This window comes from Cladophialophora yegresii, assembly GCF_000585515.1.
Source record: "Cladophialophora yegresii CBS 114405 chromosome Unknown aczIN-supercont1.3, whole genome shotgun sequence".
Classification (NCBI taxonomy): domain Eukaryota; kingdom Fungi; phylum Ascomycota; class Eurotiomycetes; order Chaetothyriales; family Herpotrichiellaceae; genus Cladophialophora; species Cladophialophora yegresii.
This window is the reverse complement of record NW_006913047.1, coordinates 3,864,370-3,881,118: the sequence shown is the minus strand read 5'-3', so window position 1 is coordinate 3,881,118 and position 16,749 is coordinate 3,864,370. Positions and strand designations below refer to the sequence as shown.

Sequence of the window (16,749 nt, the reverse complement as noted above, 5' to 3'; positions counted from 1 at the left end):
CATCAGAGTCCACAGTGCACATCACGCTGAGCATGAGCGGGCCTCCTCTGCAGGATGGGTCAGAAGCGAGATCCGTCTATCCCGCCCACCCACCTAGGTTCACAGCGGTCCTGCCGATCCGAACCTCCGCACCAGCAACGCACAGTGAGATTCCAGCCCATGCACGACGTTTCTGGTGTGGGACCACAGCCACCATGAGCGCAGAAGCACCATTTCCAGTCCGAACAACCATGGTCGCCGAACAGGAGTCGCCTACATTCACATTTGGAGAGCCACCTTCCTCGCATGAGTCTGCAGTGGGAAGCGCCGCTCCTATCCAGGTAGAAGCACGAATGAAAGCAGATCCAGAAGCGGTGATGTACACGTCTTGTGGCCGGTATCCGCCTCCTGCCAGGCCTACCAAGGCTGGGAGAAAGCCTGACTACGATCACGCAACCATGGAGGACTTTCGGCGACATTTGGGTGTCATTGACTGCAGGAATGTCCCCGCAGAAACCTCCTCGAACCCTTCCCGTCAGATGCCTGCGGATGTGCCTCAGACACAGAATCATGCTCTTCAAGACTATGAGACACAATTGATGCTATTGGAGCAAGCCAAGAGGGAACGTGATTTGTCGTTCAAACAGGAATTTGAGCAGAGGGGTTGCTATTCGTCGAGCCCTCAGCCTAACCATATATCCGCAACGGGAAAACAAGCAAGATGGCAAGACCAAAGGCAGCTAATGATGATGGAACAGCAGAAGGAGCTTCTGCAAGCGACACAAGGACTCGAGGCGAATGCTCAGAGAGCCCGAATACCCTGCAACGTTCCGGTCGGATCGCGGACTGAGTACCAACTGCAGCTGATTTTACTGGAACAACAGAACCAGTTCCGACTGATGCAAGCCAGGATGGCTGAAGAAGACGCCAAGAATGCTGAAGAACGGCGTCTGGCTCGTGAGCAACGTATTCTCGATAGGTTGGCGGAGCAGGCACGATGCCATCCCCCACCTCCTGGGACCTTCTAGGTGACCAAATGGTACTCTCATGGAGAAGGCGGTGTAAAAGCAAGGTGATGCAGGATGACTTTCGGGATGAGTTTGGCCAGGATTTCATTCACTCCACAGGGCAGCAAGGAGACTTGCTGTTGTCTCAACCATCAGAGCCTTTCGTGAGAGAAAGGCAAAGCGTCTGAAGTCTGACTAGTGCATCAGCCTTATCATCTTTGCGTCCTTTTCTCTTCCTTGTGCAAGTGTTCTGGTGTGATGGTTATTGCGATCCAAACACCACAAATGATGCAAACGAGGCTAAGGAAATGTACCGGGAGACCTTCCTAATCTAATCTAATCTGCGTGGCAACCCCGGTCTTGAGCCATTCTCTCCCACCACTTGCAATGTTTTGTCTAAACCACCACTCTTCATGAAAGCTCCTTTGACTCTGATAGATCACTCCGGTCTGTGCGGAAGCGCGGATACTGCGCCATAGTTGTGCCGTGCTATACGAAATCGTGGCTACATGAGTATCACCGTGTAACCACCCATCATGCTGTAGCTGATCTCCAGGCCATTGTTGCTCGCTTTCTTTCGTTGCTAATGTGATTTCTGCTTCCAGTCCCGACAAACCTGAAATTCGCGCAGAAGACAGTCCTCAATCAGACGAGGAGGGTGAACTCAAGATTTACGACAATGAGCCTTCTCCCTCGACAGCGGTGAGCCCGGAGACGACCGATAAAGAAGCAACAGCAACACCATCGGCCAATCCTCCTCTCCCTACCGGCGAAGAACCCCCTCCATTGCCCAAGGAGGCGCCTCCTGATCAACCTGTGGACGATGGCTGGGCACCAGTGTGGGACGACAGTGCTCAAGCATTCTATTTCTACAACCGCTTCACACAGAAGACACAGTGGGAGAATCCGCGAGTGCCACAGGCCTCACAAGCACCACAGCCATCAGGGCCGCCTGGCGTTGAAAATTACGCAAGCTCGGTAGCCTCTTCGCAGGCTCCGCCGGGCCGGCAAGCTGGAGGCTACGACCCTGCCATCCATGGAGACTATGACCCCAACGCCGACTACGCCAAAGCCTACGAAATTTCCTCGGCCGTGGACGACGGTGTCGGAGCTGTGGCAGGCGCAAATGCCGCAGATGTTTACGAAGCCACGGGCACATTCAATCGCTTCACGGGGAAGTGGCAACGGGCGGATCTCAACCCGGAGAAATTTACGGACGAGCAGAAGAGCAAGCGACAGATGAATGCGTTCTTCGATGTGGATGCTGCAGCAAACAGTCACAATGGGAAGAGCTTGCGCGCAGAGCGGCAGAGTCAGAAGTTGACCAAGGCCGAGTTAAAGGCCTTCAAGGAGAAGCGCAGGGAGAAGAAGGAAGAGAAGCGGCGGGCTTGGTTAAGGGATTAGGCTACATTACGGAGATGAGAATGTTGAGCCCAGCATTCGCACGAGCTCTGCTTTCTGATTATGGTGCGTTCGTGTACCTGGTAGTCACGTCTTGGTCACTATGACAGCATGAGTATATGGCCTCCAAAAAAGCGGGACTTGCTCCGAATGGGACTCCTGGTTCATTTTCCAGTGGTGTTAACAACATGATCCTCTACCGCTTTGACTGGAGATAGTCTGCGCAATAGATGCTCTAAGCTCTCTTCCTCCGCCATGCCCTATCCATGTTCACGGATATTGTTGCGGCGGTGTGTATCGCCTGGTATATTTTCATAGCCTGCGTGTGCGGCATTGGCTACGTCTGTTTGTCCGTCTATTCACCACTCCCGCACACAACAAAGACGTTGGCGTGTTGACCCTGACTACAGATTCCTCTACTACCGTCAGGCTCCGCAACAAGCGGCAGTCCTCTCATTCAAGTCGCAGACAGACATCCCCAATGTCACGGTCATTCGGCCCTGCAAGGGCCTCGAGCCCTACCTCTACGAGTGTCTGGCGTCGACATTCTACCAAGACTATCCTCGGGATAAGATAGCCGTTCACTTCTGCGTGTCTTCGCGCTCCGATCCCGCACACGACACGCTCAGGGCCGTCGTCAGAGATCACCCAGGTCACAATGCGCGCATTTTCGTCGAAGAGGAAGACGACGGCCTTGCCAATGGAGACAAGGAAGAGAGCCAATATCGCAAGCTGCTTGGCCCCAATCCCAAGATCCGGAACATGAGCAAAGCATACCGCGAGTCAGGCAAGAATCATCTCATCTGGATCATCGACTGTAATGTCTGGGTCGGTCGCGGTGTGTGTGCGCGCATGGTGGACAGGCTCTGCGGATTCACGCGAGATGGTCAAGCCTCAGCATCAGCAACACCATACAAGTTGGTCCACCACCTTCCCATCTCGGTAGATGTCGACACGTACTCGGTCATCAATGGCCGTGTTGACAGGCAGTTGACAGCTCCGTCGTCCTACGACACGGGTACCACCTCTGCTGCAACAGGTGCCTCCTCCCGCAGCACACCACCTGCTGCTGATACATTGGCTCAATACGGTGGCGGCCGCCTCGAAGAAATCTTCCTCTCCTCTTCACACGCCAAGATGTATGTTGCCATCAACACCGTCGCGGTGGCACCCTGCATTATCGGCAAATCCACAATGTTCCGGCGGGCACATCTTGATTATCTCACGTCGCAAGCCGCTCTGGAGCACGCCTTAAAGGAAGCAGGTCCTAACCCCCTCGAAGCGAGAACGGGGATCGACTTCTTCTCCCATAACATTTGCGAAGACCACCTGATCGGAGACTTGCTGTGGAAGTCACGCCTTCCTGCCACCCCGGATCTGCCGGGTAACATGCGCAATCACGGACTGGTCTTTGGCGATCTCGCCATTCAGCCTATTTCATCAATGTCTGTGACGAACTACATCTCTCGCCGCGTGAGGTGGCTTAGGGTCAGGAAGTTTACCGTTCCTGTCGCGACGCTCGTCGAACCCGGCACGGAGAGCTTCTTGTGTAGTGCCATGGGTTCTTATGGGTTGACAACGTCAGGAACCACAAGGCATTGGGCGGGGACTAGCTGGACCGCATTCTGGACCTGGTGGGTCCTGAGTATCCTATGCTGGATGGCCGTAGATTGGACGGTGTTCCTCCTTCTACACTCTGGCCGGACAGTGGAAGTGGGTGGCGGTGGAGATGAAAACGTGCCAGCGTTCGCGAGACCTTTGGCCACGGGTTCCAAGGCGCGGAGGAAGTTCACCACCTGGATGATTGCGTGGCTAGGTCGCGAAGCACTTGCGCTGCCCGTGTGGTCGTGGGCCATCTGGGGCGGCACGACCGTCGCCTGGCGAGATGGGAAGTACTGGGTGGGACTCGACATGAGGGTTCATGAAACCAAGGACCGCCAGCGGGACATGAGCAGGACCAACGGCCACGCTGTAGGTGTGCAGCGGCTGATGACTGGTAAAGAGAGGATACAATGATTGAAAGAGAAATACCTTTACTATCAAAGCAAATTGATTCCAGTGGCCAGAAAGAAGATATGATGGCCGAAGACGGTCGGAACATCAGCCCCGAGAAGACACGCTACGGTGTATATGTGTATATATCAGGTTGAACACAATACTAGGTAGCTGGAGAGATGATCTCAGCGACCGTTCCACGGCTCCAGCCCAGCCGCACTGACATTGAAACAGTTCTACTGAAGACCTTACCGTGTAGACACACACGCGGGTTTACCTTGCCACCTCTCCTGCCGCCTCTCCCAGTTCACGAAGCCAATATAGAGGAGCCAGGATCAACAAATGCCGTTCAAAATCTCGGAGCCTCTGAACCTCACTCATTCTCTCCAACGAGCCCGTACACCCGTACATCTATCTTCAACTGGGGGCTCCAAACAGAATACTGATTCCCTACACGTTGTGCATCCGGAATGCTCAATCTCAAACGCTCGATCCGGCCCACCGCTACCTATTCGCTGCACTCACGGTTCTCAAGACCGATATAAGCATGCATGCATGCATACATGCAAGACGGATGGATATACGAATACGTTAACACACGTCCAGACCGGCTAACCACTTATGTACCTAGCAAGTTAACTTATGGTTACTGTAGCTGTGTTGGGGTTGGGCGTACACTCCCGGCCCCCCTTTCCTCTAATTAGTAAGAGGTACATACTCCGTACAGTATCCCAAGAACGCCTTGCCATGCCGCTAACCTACCCAAGCACTCGAGGCACCTGTAGGAAAGCCCAGCATGGTGGCGTGGTCGAGACTATCGTGGTCACATGGTTCAAGGTCCGTCCTCGTTGTTAGGCTAACTTCGTGTTCAACCTGCCATACTACTGTCTAGTATTTGAGGGAGTAATCCGAGACATATTGAACTTGGATTGACCGGGATCGTTCGACTGTTCTACGGCTCTTAGCATGCGCCAGTATATTCATTGGCGCCTGCCAGGGCGTGATCCTCGGTTCGTCCTTGTCCAACTTCAGCAGACTGTTATCTACAGAACCTGAACCTCGCTCTTGCCTTGAACTCCAGCAGGCAACTGTTCTGCGGTGCTCAGTGTCGGAAGGAGTACCTCGAAAGGATTGATTTCCTGGAACCCTCCTTGGTGCCAGAATATCTTCCGCTCAGCCACCCCATACCCAGCACCGCTAAACTGCCTCCATACGTTTCATAATCATGGCGCCAAAAGCCCCTATCTCGTACTCTGACTCGTTTACCCACGACGTCCCATATCGCACCACGGAGAAAGCTCACAATAACGGAACCCTGACACACCACGTCACCGACCCTCAGGACGAGCTCAAAGACTGGGACGCCGCTGTCCCTATCCCTCGAGTCCGGACGGGTGCCACCCTCCTGAACCAACCAGTTGTCAAAACACTAGTCTTCCGAAAGAAAGTGTTCAACTCAGACATTTCCATCTGGCACTGCACTGAAAGTTCAGAAACGCTAGTCTACTTCGCCGCTTGTTCGGAGTGGAAAAGAAATGTCCCAGATATCACCCTCCATTCTGCCATTGCTGGGCAGGATAGTCCCGGACCCATCCTTGGTGTCGCCCATTTTCGGTACGCTCGAAACGTCAAATTTGGCATTGGTGATGCACAGAAGGATCCTAATAGCGTCCAATGGGAAGAGATGCGCAATGTCTCGAAGATGCTCACAAAAAGCAAATATGAGTGGGATTTCACCGAGTACCCCGAATGGAGCGACATTGACGCCGGCACGCATCCGCCGGGCACTAGACGCTTCAGGTGGCAGCGAACCATCAGCAACGAAGATGGTGTCGAGAACAAACTGTCCCTCAGGAACTACCGGCTGACAGATGAGGAAAGTGGAAGCGTTGTCGCTGTCTTCGTGGCCAGCACCTTTCGCAATCTGAGAAAGAGAGGAGAACTGCGGCTGTTCGAAAAGCTGAGGCCCAAGGTCGAGGTGGCGGTGGTCCTGACGTGTACCAGCATAGCAGAGAAATTGAACAGGGATTAGGCAGGGAGCAGCTTGTGCGTAGATGAAGCGACGCATACTGTCTCTTGGACCTCGGTGTTGGGTCTCCCTGGGGTTCAAATTGCTCTGTGTGGCTGAGAGGCGTCGTCACACGATCACGTTGGCAGTGTATGCTCACATGAGCAAGTGAGTTTGCGAGGCTTTACCGTCGCTTGGAATCCGTGGAGCTGGACGATACGCACCAGGGGCTGTTGCACAAGTTGTTAGATCCAGTATCAAAGGCCCCTATGTGCAAGAAATTACTTACCCACATCGTCGTTGCTTCGTCTTGACAGCAAGGCTCAGTTATTCTCCTAGTCACAGTGTCGCCGTGATTGCCGTTTCCGGGGACTTTGTGGTATCGCATCTCGAGCGTGCCGTCCTTGAACCGGTCGACGCTGTCGACTTTGATGCGTTGCACTTTCATAGAGCTCTGACTGTATGATTCCTCTATCTCAACCACCGTTTTGGCCACGGCATATGCAACGCAGCTGTTCCAATGGGCTTCAACCACCTTCAGCTCCCCCAAAGCCTCGAGCGCGTTCCGTCGAATGTCGCGGACTCGACACAGTGTGGCGATGAAGTACAATGGCGAGATGAATCCCAAGTGTGCGTTCAACACAATGTCACTGTCCCTGCTCTTATCCATCGCAGTGTATCCGCTGCGCAGGAATGTGCGCAGTTGAGCGAACATGATTCGAAAATCTGCAGCAGTACGATTGTAGGCGCTGTCATTTTCTGGCGGAAGGGTTTTCATCACGAGCAAAGCCATGCGGTGGTGGGCGAGAAGCAACAGCTGCCAATCTTTCAGTGTGGGATCATCTCGGTCGAGAATGGCTTCGGCCCTCCAGCGACCAAACGCCTTCGACCAGTCGGCGACGTATTTGCGGACATCTGGGATCATGGGTCTCAAATGGTGGGGTTCACTGAGTTCAAGCAGGAGGACCAGGTAGACTGCTTGTTGGAGATGTCTATTTGCATGCACCAGATCCTCGAACTTCTCTGGCATGTGTGGGAGAGAATAGGTCGCTGGGGTAGTGACCGGAGCCGCAGTGGACGGTTGGGTAGCTTCCTCGCGCAGTGCGTATGCCTCTGACTTTGCCAGGAAGCCGTAAATGATAGGTTCGACCAAGTCAGCTATCGCTGGTGATATTTCGATCTGTCTCTTGCGATTCTCTTTGATGATTCGATGGCCGGACTTGAGGTGGGTGAGTCCGGCAGCAGACGCGCCCATCAAGAAATCGCAGTGCGCGAAGAGCAGACAGGAGATGAGAATGATATCTAACGGGAGAGAATCTTGACTTTGATTGATCCCGGTGATGGCTTTGGTATAGTAGAGGGTAAACATGTGGTTCTGCCAGGGTGTGCGTTTTGTGAGCTCGATCCACTCGTGGAGACTGCTCAAAGCGACCAGGCTGTGACGGACGCACGCCTGCTCTCGACTGGCTTGAATGACGAGCCTATTCCAGAAATTCCACGACGAGTTGGAGGAGGATAGGACCAGCGCCTTGTCGTCGACGAAAGAGTCGATCATCTCAGCGAAATATGAGGAGATGCGAGGTGCAGTGCATTCGAGGAAGTATTGAGTCGGTCGATTGAGATCAGGGTCATCGTAAAAGTGAACAGGGTTGCCTCTGCTGGACCAAGGCACGAGGTGCTCAGTCAGCTGTTGTTGGTTGCGGGTCTGTTCGAACGGCGACGGCTTGGGCTCGGTGTAGCCTTCGCAGACACGACCGCCTTTCGCGCATCGACGGCATCGAGGATGGGTCTCGTCGCCTAAAGATCGTGCCACGAAGCTGTCAGCCAATTGCCAAGGAAGTGCTTCGATTCAAAGCATTTCCTGATGGGGGAACTGGGAGACCGCAGACACGGCGCAAGCAGCACTATTGCATTAGATGTATGAGACAATACGTACATTTGACTCTGCGGCGTCTGCTTGTGGGAGGTCAGCCATGTCTGAGAGGTAGATTGGTTGCAGAGAAATATTTTTGAGGTGTGTTGATGAAGGATGGAGGAGCAGGAGGCAGATGTGGCAAGGGGGAGGAGAGGTAGCTGCATGGATTCGTCTTACCAGGTCATGCACCCGGTTCGTACTTTGTGGTGGCTTCGTTTCAACCGCGTAGGTGATCTTTGTCTTTGTCCTTCTCGAGTTCCTTCTCTGTTTTGTCTGGGCGTCAACGCTTCAGCATCAGGCCCTCTTGATGCTTCAGCTGGTCTGGCCGCCTCTCCAAAGCCCTCAGTTTGCTGCTCTGCGGTCAACAGATGCGACGGACGCCTGTCAGCGACCACCAAGCTCCGTGGTACCATCCTCTAGGTTCGAGACGGTACATCGGCGCACTTTGCAAAAGGACGCCGTGAGTTAGGTAAGATTCCTTGCAATCCTTCACTTGCTGTCCAGCTACGAGACGCTGAGTCCAGTATACAGACGTATAAGGCAAGGACTTGACCAACAGCCCCTTAGATATTAAAGCACGCCAAACCTGTACACCAGACATGAGCGGGCTAGAAGCCTGCAATAGGCGACAGCCATAGGGTATAGGTGGTAAGCTTGGCTGCATGATTGTTCAGATGGCGAATGGATGAGCTGGTGAAAACGAGCTTCCTATACATCTTCAGCCCTGTCTGCCGGGTCGGATACTCAATGACTGCACAGTCGGTTGGAGTCCTACCCTCACACTCCCCAGTATGTCTTTCAGCTGCCCCATCACAGCTGCGTCCATTAGTAATTAAGGGCGTCATTCCTCTCCGCCCCGAAGCCGGCTATTTTGGTGCCAGGTAGAATGGTTTTGTGCAATCACGGGCGGTGCGAGGTGTAGCACCACATGCTGGTGGACTCATATCTAGGTAGGTAGCTTAGTGGATTCCTTCGCATCGGTCGCGCAAGGTACGCAAGGTGGAAGGCACATGCATCGAGGACAAGCGCAAGGGCTTTGGCCCTGTCAATGACTTTCGCCCCTGTTGACCACCCAGAAACGTCAGTGGCATTGCTTGAAGCTGTGCTGCAGCTAATCCAGTCACCGTTGGTCCTTCCCCCCGATGCTGGTACGCCCTACCGCAAAGTCATACGAGACGACTTACTCTCGCTGTCCTTTTCCTGTCGCGAACAACGTCGGCGGTTGGAAGACCTCGGCGGCTCAGCCCTACGTGTCTGGTTGCAGTAGCTCTGAATTTAGTTCAGGGAACGACCTCGAAATTCCGCAGGGACATGGAATTATTGCCTAGTCGCAGTCACCCTCACACCTAACAAGCGCACCCGCCACCCCTGCCGTCACTACTTCACCCTGACTAGGGAGTAATCAAGTCTAAATTCGTTCTTGCTATTGCAACATTCATTCACGCTGCCACCATCTCCTTCTAACCGACGCAAATGATGTGAGAGGTGAACCACCTTTACCTGCGCAGGACCAGACCTCGGCGATGCCATAAATTACGCATATAGACTCCACTAATCACAGTCCAACACTCTTTCATAGTGGCATGCATTTACCGTCTTTCACACCACCGAGCTGCAATGCTACAAAAGAACGTTGCGGCGGCTTGTAAGGCGATGCATGAGAGCTGAAGCGTCCGTCGGCATTGCGTCTTCGCCACACCATCTTCGAAGACACCCATGTCACGACGCATGAGTGGATTGGGCTCCCTCAGGTCCACTGCACCCGTGTCCCACAATTGTGCATGACACACTGAAGACGAGTTCCAAAATCTCGAGTCAGTCAAGCAGCCGACCCCAAGCTCCAGGACGTCGACGATATGAATCAGGCATATGCAGATACTGAGATCGCAGTCAAAAGGGTTCAGCGAGACTGTTGCTTCGACTCTGTCTCTTTCAACGCAGACGAGGGTTTCGTCATCCATGCGAACATGACCGCGCGGTACTGCTCTCATTCCAGTCAATCTACAGGCGCAGATCAAGCAATGTGGCCCCAAGAAGCCATCTGCCCGATCTACAAACACGGCCGTAGGCCGGGCACTGCTTTGTACAAAAGGTCAGTAGACCGGCCGAGTGTAGGTTAGCGAACCCGAGCACGCATCGTCGAACCTTCATGAAGAGATTCAAATACAGAGAACAGCAGCTCCTCGACTTTCAGCCTTGCATTGCGGAGGATTCCGCAGAAGCATCACAGAGGGGAAGTGGAACCCAGCCCAACGAGGCAGCTAAGTCACTTGCTCACATCTCGCCACGAAAGCCATCGGCAAACCAACCATCAAAACAGAGGGTCTTGGTGGTCGTTGCGGTGTCATTTGGGCTCAGAACACCACACGAGGTGGCCGAGGCTGCTGGGGCTGAGTCTGACTGCATGCACTACGCGCGACCACCACCCAACCATTGATTTCTACAGCCGATGCCCTTGCAGAGCGCGCTTACCGGTCGGCGACTTTCCAGACGAATGAGGCGGGGATGCTACCGAGGCATAGGGTTGACTGGACACATACATATCACCAGTTTATCCCTCTTCAGTAGCAGGTTGAATGGGCTACAGACCATGCTCCTGCTGGTTGGAGATGTGGCGATACAATCCACACAGAGTGGCTGTCAGATCCAGCAACATGCTCGCCACGTCGCTGGTGAGCTCATGCAATCCTACTGTACGGGATAAGTCCTCCGCGGCTCAAAGGTTGCTGTGGACAATTGTTGTCATCAGTTGCTTTGTATTCCGTGTTCGAAGGTTGCGGGCAGCCCATCTAGCTGACGCTTGTGCTCAGGACTAGGGATCTCGGAATATCAATTCCACTCGGGCTCTGCTCCAGGTGGAAGATTTCGCCAATCCACCGGCAGTAGCCCTCAAACTGGCCGCGATAAGATCGTCAAAAGCGTCTGACAAAAAGACGAGTCGAGGATCCCGCGACCAGAGCCATCTGTGTCGGTGGAGCTTTTGTTGCTTCTAGAAATCTCTGTTTGACCCGATCGGCCTTTATGCAGTAATGGACTCCATGCTTTCCCCGATCTCTCATACCGCTGGATGCTCTGTTGTGTACGCCGAACGCCCCTGCGCAAACACTTAGACCGTCCACCACAACCACAGGAGACCCTTCAGATACTCCACAATTTCTTCACCACCAAGCTTGCTCTCTCCGTACAGTCGATCCACAAACGTGATGGGACACTCCTCAACCTTTAACCCCATGGCTTTTGCACGAACCATCATTTCCATCTGGAACGTGTACCCTTTACTCTGCGTCTTCTCAATGACCTTGACCAGCGCTTCTTTCTTGTACAACCTGAAGGAGCCCGTCAAATCACTGACACCAGGATTGAGCAGGAAATCCGCCAGAATGTTCGCGCCCTGACTCGTCAATTTTCTCTTCAGGTCCCAGCCGTAGACACCGCCGACAAGCCCATTCTTCGATCTGTATCTCGTGCCCGTGACGATGTCGGCGCACGTGTCCTTCTGGATCTTGATGAACTCGGGGATGAATTTGGGGTGATGGGAGAAGTCGGCGTCCATGATGATGACGAAGTTGCCAGTGACGAACTGGAGACCATGTACGTAGGCTGTCCCGAGACCTAGTTTGCCAGCGCGGGGCTTGAGGATGATGTGTTCCTTGCCGAAAGAGGCTTGCAGTTCTTTGGCGCGTTCGAGGGTGCCGTCGGGCGAGGCGTCGTCGACGACTATGACTTCCCAGCTCAGGCGTCTAAGAGAGCGCTTAGCATTGGTCTTGGAATTGAGTGGCCGTGACTGTGACTGTGACTTACTCTTTGGTGAACGTGTCGGACAACATCTGCACGAGGACAGGCAGGTTCTCTCGCTCATTGTACGTTGGTAGGATGACCGAGTATTTGTCGCGCTTGTTACTCATTTTGGTCTGGAGGTCGCCTGCCAAGTTCGTAATCTGCCGGTTGGTGAGTGTCTCGAGGAAGACAAAGTTGTTGGCCGGTGGTCGCGCAGGCTGGGGGTCTGCTCGTGGGTAGTAGTGCGAGACTCCCACTGTGAGTGAACAATTGTCAGTTCCCGTTCCGCAGCTTCAGGGGGGATGAGGATGGAAATGCCGAAGTTGAACCGTCCGCAATCCTGTCTACTTACACAAGGGAGTCATGTTTGCCATGATGACCACGACACTGGGATTTTAACGACACTTTTGTCAGCACTTGCGGTGCATGGAGATAGAAAGAAGGGCAATGAGTATGTGGAAGACGACGAAAGAATGAAATGAATGTTCAAAACACCTGAATATTTATAGCAGTTCAAGACCGGAGATATGGCTTCTACCTCACACAGCCGCAAACCGTCAAGCCGCGCCGCCCTTCCACGGCGCACGACCAAGGGACCGTTGGACGCGCCATCAGATCCCCTTGCTGTGTCTGCAGCGTCTCAGCAGCTCCTGTCGCCGCAGAGCGAGGTCAGTGAACCACTGTCGCGGGCCTCGACATCGACAAATGTACAGCAGGAACCACCTGCACCTGACACTCAAGCCGATGACCGAGACTTGTCCTTTCTTCTCGACTCTTCCATCTATCATGCCCTCTCCCAGGTCGAAGTGCCCGGCACATTCCGGAAACCGTTCCTTCCACCTCCCGGTGCGGAAGCACCACTCAGTGCATCCCTGCAACAACTCGACGCCTTACTCTCACAAGGCGACTTCCTCCGTGCCGCGCAGTTTGCTGGCTCGATCTTGGTCTCAGGCACCATCAAACCTACGGACGCGGACACGATTTTTCGAGTCATGGAGATTCGATATTCTTGTCTAGAGCTGTCTGGTAATCTATTGATGGCCGCCCAGGAGGCGAAAGCGCTCGAGGATTTGAGTTCGGGCTTCTACTACGACGATCCACATCCAGAGAAGGTATCCGAGGATGATGGGGCCGAGCGTCAATCACGTAAAGTCCCTGAGCACATCATGCCATTTGGTTTACGGTTACAAGCACTGCGACTTCAGAGCCTCGGTTTCTCTGACCCGCGGAGAGGTGTGTCGTCGCTCTATGACGTCGGATTGGAGTGTAGAGAGCACTTGTCCTCTCCACTCACGACTCTGGAACAGAGGAAGCTGTGGACGGAGAGACTACGTGAAGTCTCTATCAGGGTGGTGAATGCACTTATCGAGATGGGCGATCTGGATACTGCTGCCAGGACGCTTGAAAGCTTGAAGCCCGGCGAAGAGGAAGATCTTGCGCTGTGGGTTTCGAGGATAGTCTTGCTGAGGATCAAAATGGGCGATATCTCGCGCGCCGAAGAGCTCATCCAGTCAACCGCTCTCAAGTCACCAGAGAAGGTGGTCCTTCGTTCACTTCTAGCGGTTGCTCAAGGTCGATTCGACGAAGCCGCGAAGGTGCTCTACGAGAACGAAGCGAGCACTGATCCAGCTGTTGCAGCCGTGGTAAAGCAGAATCTTGCTGTGGCAAATCTGTACCGTGGGCAGATCCTAAATGCCAGGCAGCACCTGGAAGAGCTTGTTGATGCCGGTTATTCCTTCCAGACTCTGACGGTCAACCTTGCGACCATATACGACCTGACGTCCGACAAGTCCAGGGATTTGAAGACGTCAATGGTGTCTCGAATCGCGAATCACCAGCAGGAAAAGAATCCAAGTCGTTCGTACTTGAATGCCGACTTCAAGCTATGAGTTGAAAGGCAGATGCTCATACACACATGGATCCCATAATACCGTGACGGTAATCGAAGGCTTTGAGGAGCCCCTGCAGGTGTGACAATGCGGCGAGGACAATCAGTATGTGGAAAATTTGGTGCGAGCTTCCCAGCGTATCAAACTTGCCGGGTTGCCATGCTTCTGGGACTCTGGCCTGGTAAACCCAAATAAGTATCGGTTTCGGATCAAGTAAGGTGAATACTCACGGCATAGAGACCAGCTCCAAGGATATACAGCGCCCCTTGCAAGATCAGCCACCGCAAACCCATTTGCTTTTCCATATCTTCGAAGCCGAAAGTGCTCCACCCATCGAAGACCGGGAAGACCGCTGAGATGCCCATGCCCACGAACATCAGCGCTCTATATGGTCTCCAGGCCGGAGTTCTGAAGCGTGGCAGGACCGACATCGTGGTGCAAGCAACACCCAAAGAGCATATCTGCCACATTTGTGAGTCCCACACAGCTCTAAGATTGGTTCTGTGCTCACCATAATCCAGTATGTCCACTGTTTGACTGGGTGACACCAGAAGCCATAGTATACACTCGGAATAAAAGACCCCGTGATCAGCAAAGAGATGCCTGCATAGTCGAGTTGGTTCCAGAACCGAGCAACAGACGGGGAGTGGTTTGACAAAGTGTGGTAGGAGGCACTCATCCCCAAGCAAACAGCTGCACCGCCGAAGAAGCAACCCATGGCTATGACGTCGGCTACGGAGGCGTGGTCGTACCGCGGCTTCAGAACGTTGTAGAGGACAACCGCGCAAGGCAGACTCAAGGTGGCAGGGATCAAATGGCTCCAGATGTTGACACTCTCATTGTGCCAGTGTAAAACACTTTGCATGGACTTGGAGTAACTGTATGACGCTCGGCGATAGCTGGAGTGAATGTAGTGGTTGTCCTGGAGCCAGTGTGGAAGTTCGTTCCAATAGACGAGACTATGCCAGAGATCTTCGGCCTTTTCGGAGAGCTCTTGTCCCCCAGAGTCTGCTGGGGTTTGAGGTTCTGAGTCGGCCATTTTGAATATGTCTGAGTAAAGCTGTCAACAATCAGCTGTGTGTCCATGTATCTGCGACAAAGTCCAGGGAAACCATCCGTTAATCCGGAAGTGTTGGGAGGGCGACTACCACGTGAAAAGCCAAATATAACGCTACGAAGAGGCTCGGCTTGCTACTGCCTTATCGATAATGACTGGCTGATACCCGCTAGGGCCGTTACTGTTTGCTCCACACGCATCCAACGCAGCCACGACAGTCTAGTGGCTGTGGGAGCAGCGACTGAGCTCACGGTAAGAGCATATAGAAGAGCACAGGGCGCTTGAAATGAGCACCGCGGTCCTGTTCCGAACATGATGCTTCGCACAAGCCTAACGTTGTAAAGAATGGCACAAGCAACCCCCACACTCGGGCGAAAATCATCAGCACCATGGGACAGGTTGCGTCCAGTCAAGCAAGACCCGTTGGAGAGTATGGGTTTCGTTTCCAAGGGTGATAACAGGTGAGGTCACGGCTTGCGTTGAATGCATTTCTAACCGCAGAAAGGTTGCTCGATCCCAAGACGCAAGAGAGCTTTTACAACAAAATTGTCGCTCGCTATATGCAGTTCTGCACCCAGCACGCTAAAGACCTCGACAGCGCCTTCGCATCGTTATCGCTAGAGGAGGCTTGTTCGTCGACCACGGCCCCTGTCAGAAACCAGGCTATCAGGGTGACGGACCTTCCACCCGTTCGAGCGCCGAGTCCTCATCAACATGACTTCCCAGTGCATGTGTACGGGCAGGCGAGCGGGGGTCCATCGGCGTCGCCCTCAGCCGAGCTGTCTACCATTCTCCTAGCACTGCGGAAACTACGGGAAGGCCTTCTTGCCAGCTCCGCATCGGCGCAAAACCCCGTCTTCTCCCAGCGAGTCCACGTGTTCAATATCAGAGCGGCCATCCTAGCACTTCATCCGGAGGGCTATCACCCATCCCTTCTACATCTGCTGACTACACTGCACACCGCCGAGCATCCTTTGCCGAGATCTGAGCTGATTGAGATGATCACCTACCAAATTCTTGACACTGCGATTCGACAGAATGATCTTACCTCAGCATACGCGTTGAGATACAAATGTCAAGTACGGGTCGGGTTCAAAAGCAGAGTAGTCGACAGCATCCTGAATTCGGTTGTCACTGGTAATTGGGTCACTTTCTGGCGCGTGCGACATAAGGTGGACGGCTATGTCCGAGCCATCCTTCACTGGCATCTCGAATCGCAGCGTACAATGGCCCTCAAAGCCATCGGGCAAGCATACTATTCCTGCGATGTTAGATGGATCCTTCAGAGTGCCACCAGCGGCGAAATGGATTGGGATGAACTTGTCCGAGCAGAAGACGTAGGCTGGATGCGCAACGGAGACCGGGTCATGATCAGGAAACCCAAGGCCAAGACCGGCTAACATGGGAGTATGGCGCAATTGACGCAGGTCATTCATTTGCGGTCTCGATCTCTCAAGGGCTGTTGGGACATGAGGGATGAGGCGCTTTGAAACAATCAAGAGAGTTCGAAACAGTCCCGGAAGCATATGCACAGTTCGGCTTGCTTGCGTGGGCGAAAGCCCAGCGTTGGCCCAGCCACCGAGTTTCAGCCAATCATGTTGAATTTTGGGCTGTGGCGGCGGCCCAGCCTCGTGGTTGCCAAGGCTGCGCGCTGAGATTGCCGATCTGTTTTCGCCTGTTTAGAAACCCAGCCGCCTCATGAATGCATCAACACCACCACC

At 53.7% G+C, this 16,749-nt stretch overlaps 9 protein-coding genes across 9 annotated transcripts; 6 read left to right on the top strand and 3 right to left on the bottom strand.

Moving 5' to 3' along the window:
* Positions 1-194: 194 nt before the first annotated feature.
* A1O7_05144 (uncharacterized protein) lies at positions 195-1,007 on the top strand (the record flags this gene model as incomplete). Its single annotated transcript, XM_007759154.1, has 1 exon — positions 195-1,007. The coding sequence occupies one exon, from the start codon at positions 195-197 to the stop codon at positions 1,005-1,007; it is 813 nt and encodes a 270-aa protein (XP_007757344.1).
* Positions 1,008-1,522: 515 nt separating this feature from the next.
* On the top strand, positions 1,523-2,390 carry A1O7_05143 (uncharacterized protein; the record flags this gene model as incomplete). The annotated part of the gene is made up of 2 exons (XM_007759153.1): positions 1,523-1,527; positions 1,592-2,390. 2 exons carry the CDS (start codon positions 1,523-1,525, stop codon positions 2,388-2,390), a joined length of 804 nt encoding a protein of 267 aa, XP_007757343.1.
* Positions 2,391-2,653: 263 nt separating this feature from the next.
* A1O7_05142 (ceramide glucosyltransferase) lies at positions 2,654-4,403 on the top strand (the record flags this gene model as incomplete). Its single annotated transcript, XM_007759152.1, has 2 exons — positions 2,654-2,736; positions 2,798-4,403. 2 exons carry the CDS (start codon positions 2,654-2,656, stop codon positions 4,401-4,403), a joined length of 1,689 nt encoding a protein of 562 aa, XP_007757342.1.
* Positions 4,404-5,607: 1,204 nt separating this feature from the next.
* Positions 5,608-6,414, top strand: A1O7_05141 (uncharacterized protein; the record flags this gene model as incomplete). Its single annotated transcript, XM_007759151.1, has 1 exon — positions 5,608-6,414. One exon carries the CDS (start codon positions 5,608-5,610, stop codon positions 6,412-6,414), a length of 807 nt encoding a protein of 268 aa, XP_007757341.1.
* A 160-nt stretch (positions 6,415-6,574) lies between these two features.
* On the bottom strand, positions 6,575-7,945 carry A1O7_05140 (uncharacterized protein; the record flags this gene model as incomplete). Its single annotated transcript, XM_007759150.1, has 1 exon — positions 6,575-7,945. One exon carries the CDS (start codon positions 7,943-7,945, stop codon positions 6,575-6,577), a length of 1,371 nt encoding a protein of 456 aa, XP_007757340.1.
* A 3,466-nt stretch (positions 7,946-11,411) lies between these two features.
* A1O7_05139 (dolichol-phosphate mannosyltransferase) lies at positions 11,412-12,456 on the bottom strand (the record flags this gene model as incomplete). Its single annotated transcript, XM_007759149.1, has 3 exons — positions 11,412-12,045; positions 12,107-12,338; positions 12,435-12,456. 3 exons carry the CDS (start codon positions 12,454-12,456, stop codon positions 11,412-11,414), a joined length of 888 nt encoding a protein of 295 aa, XP_007757339.1.
* A 153-nt stretch (positions 12,457-12,609) lies between these two features.
* Positions 12,610-13,971, top strand: A1O7_05138 (uncharacterized protein; the record flags this gene model as incomplete). Its single annotated transcript, XM_007759148.1, has 1 exon — positions 12,610-13,971. One exon carries the CDS (start codon positions 12,610-12,612, stop codon positions 13,969-13,971), a length of 1,362 nt encoding a protein of 453 aa, XP_007757338.1.
* Positions 13,972-13,987: 16 nt separating this feature from the next.
* Positions 13,988-15,010, bottom strand: A1O7_05137 (uncharacterized protein; the record flags this gene model as incomplete). The annotated part of the gene is made up of 3 exons (XM_007759147.1): positions 13,988-14,149; positions 14,202-14,432; positions 14,483-15,010. The coding sequence occupies 3 exons, from the start codon at positions 15,008-15,010 to the stop codon at positions 13,988-13,990; spliced, it is 921 nt and encodes a 306-aa protein (XP_007757337.1).
* Positions 15,011-15,373: 363 nt separating this feature from the next.
* On the top strand, positions 15,374-16,428 carry A1O7_05136 (uncharacterized protein; the record flags this gene model as incomplete). Its single annotated transcript, XM_007759146.1, has 2 exons — positions 15,374-15,489; positions 15,534-16,428. The coding sequence occupies 2 exons, from the start codon at positions 15,374-15,376 to the stop codon at positions 16,426-16,428; spliced, it is 1,011 nt and encodes a 336-aa protein (XP_007757336.1).
* Between the last annotated feature and the right edge of the window lie 321 nt (positions 16,429-16,749).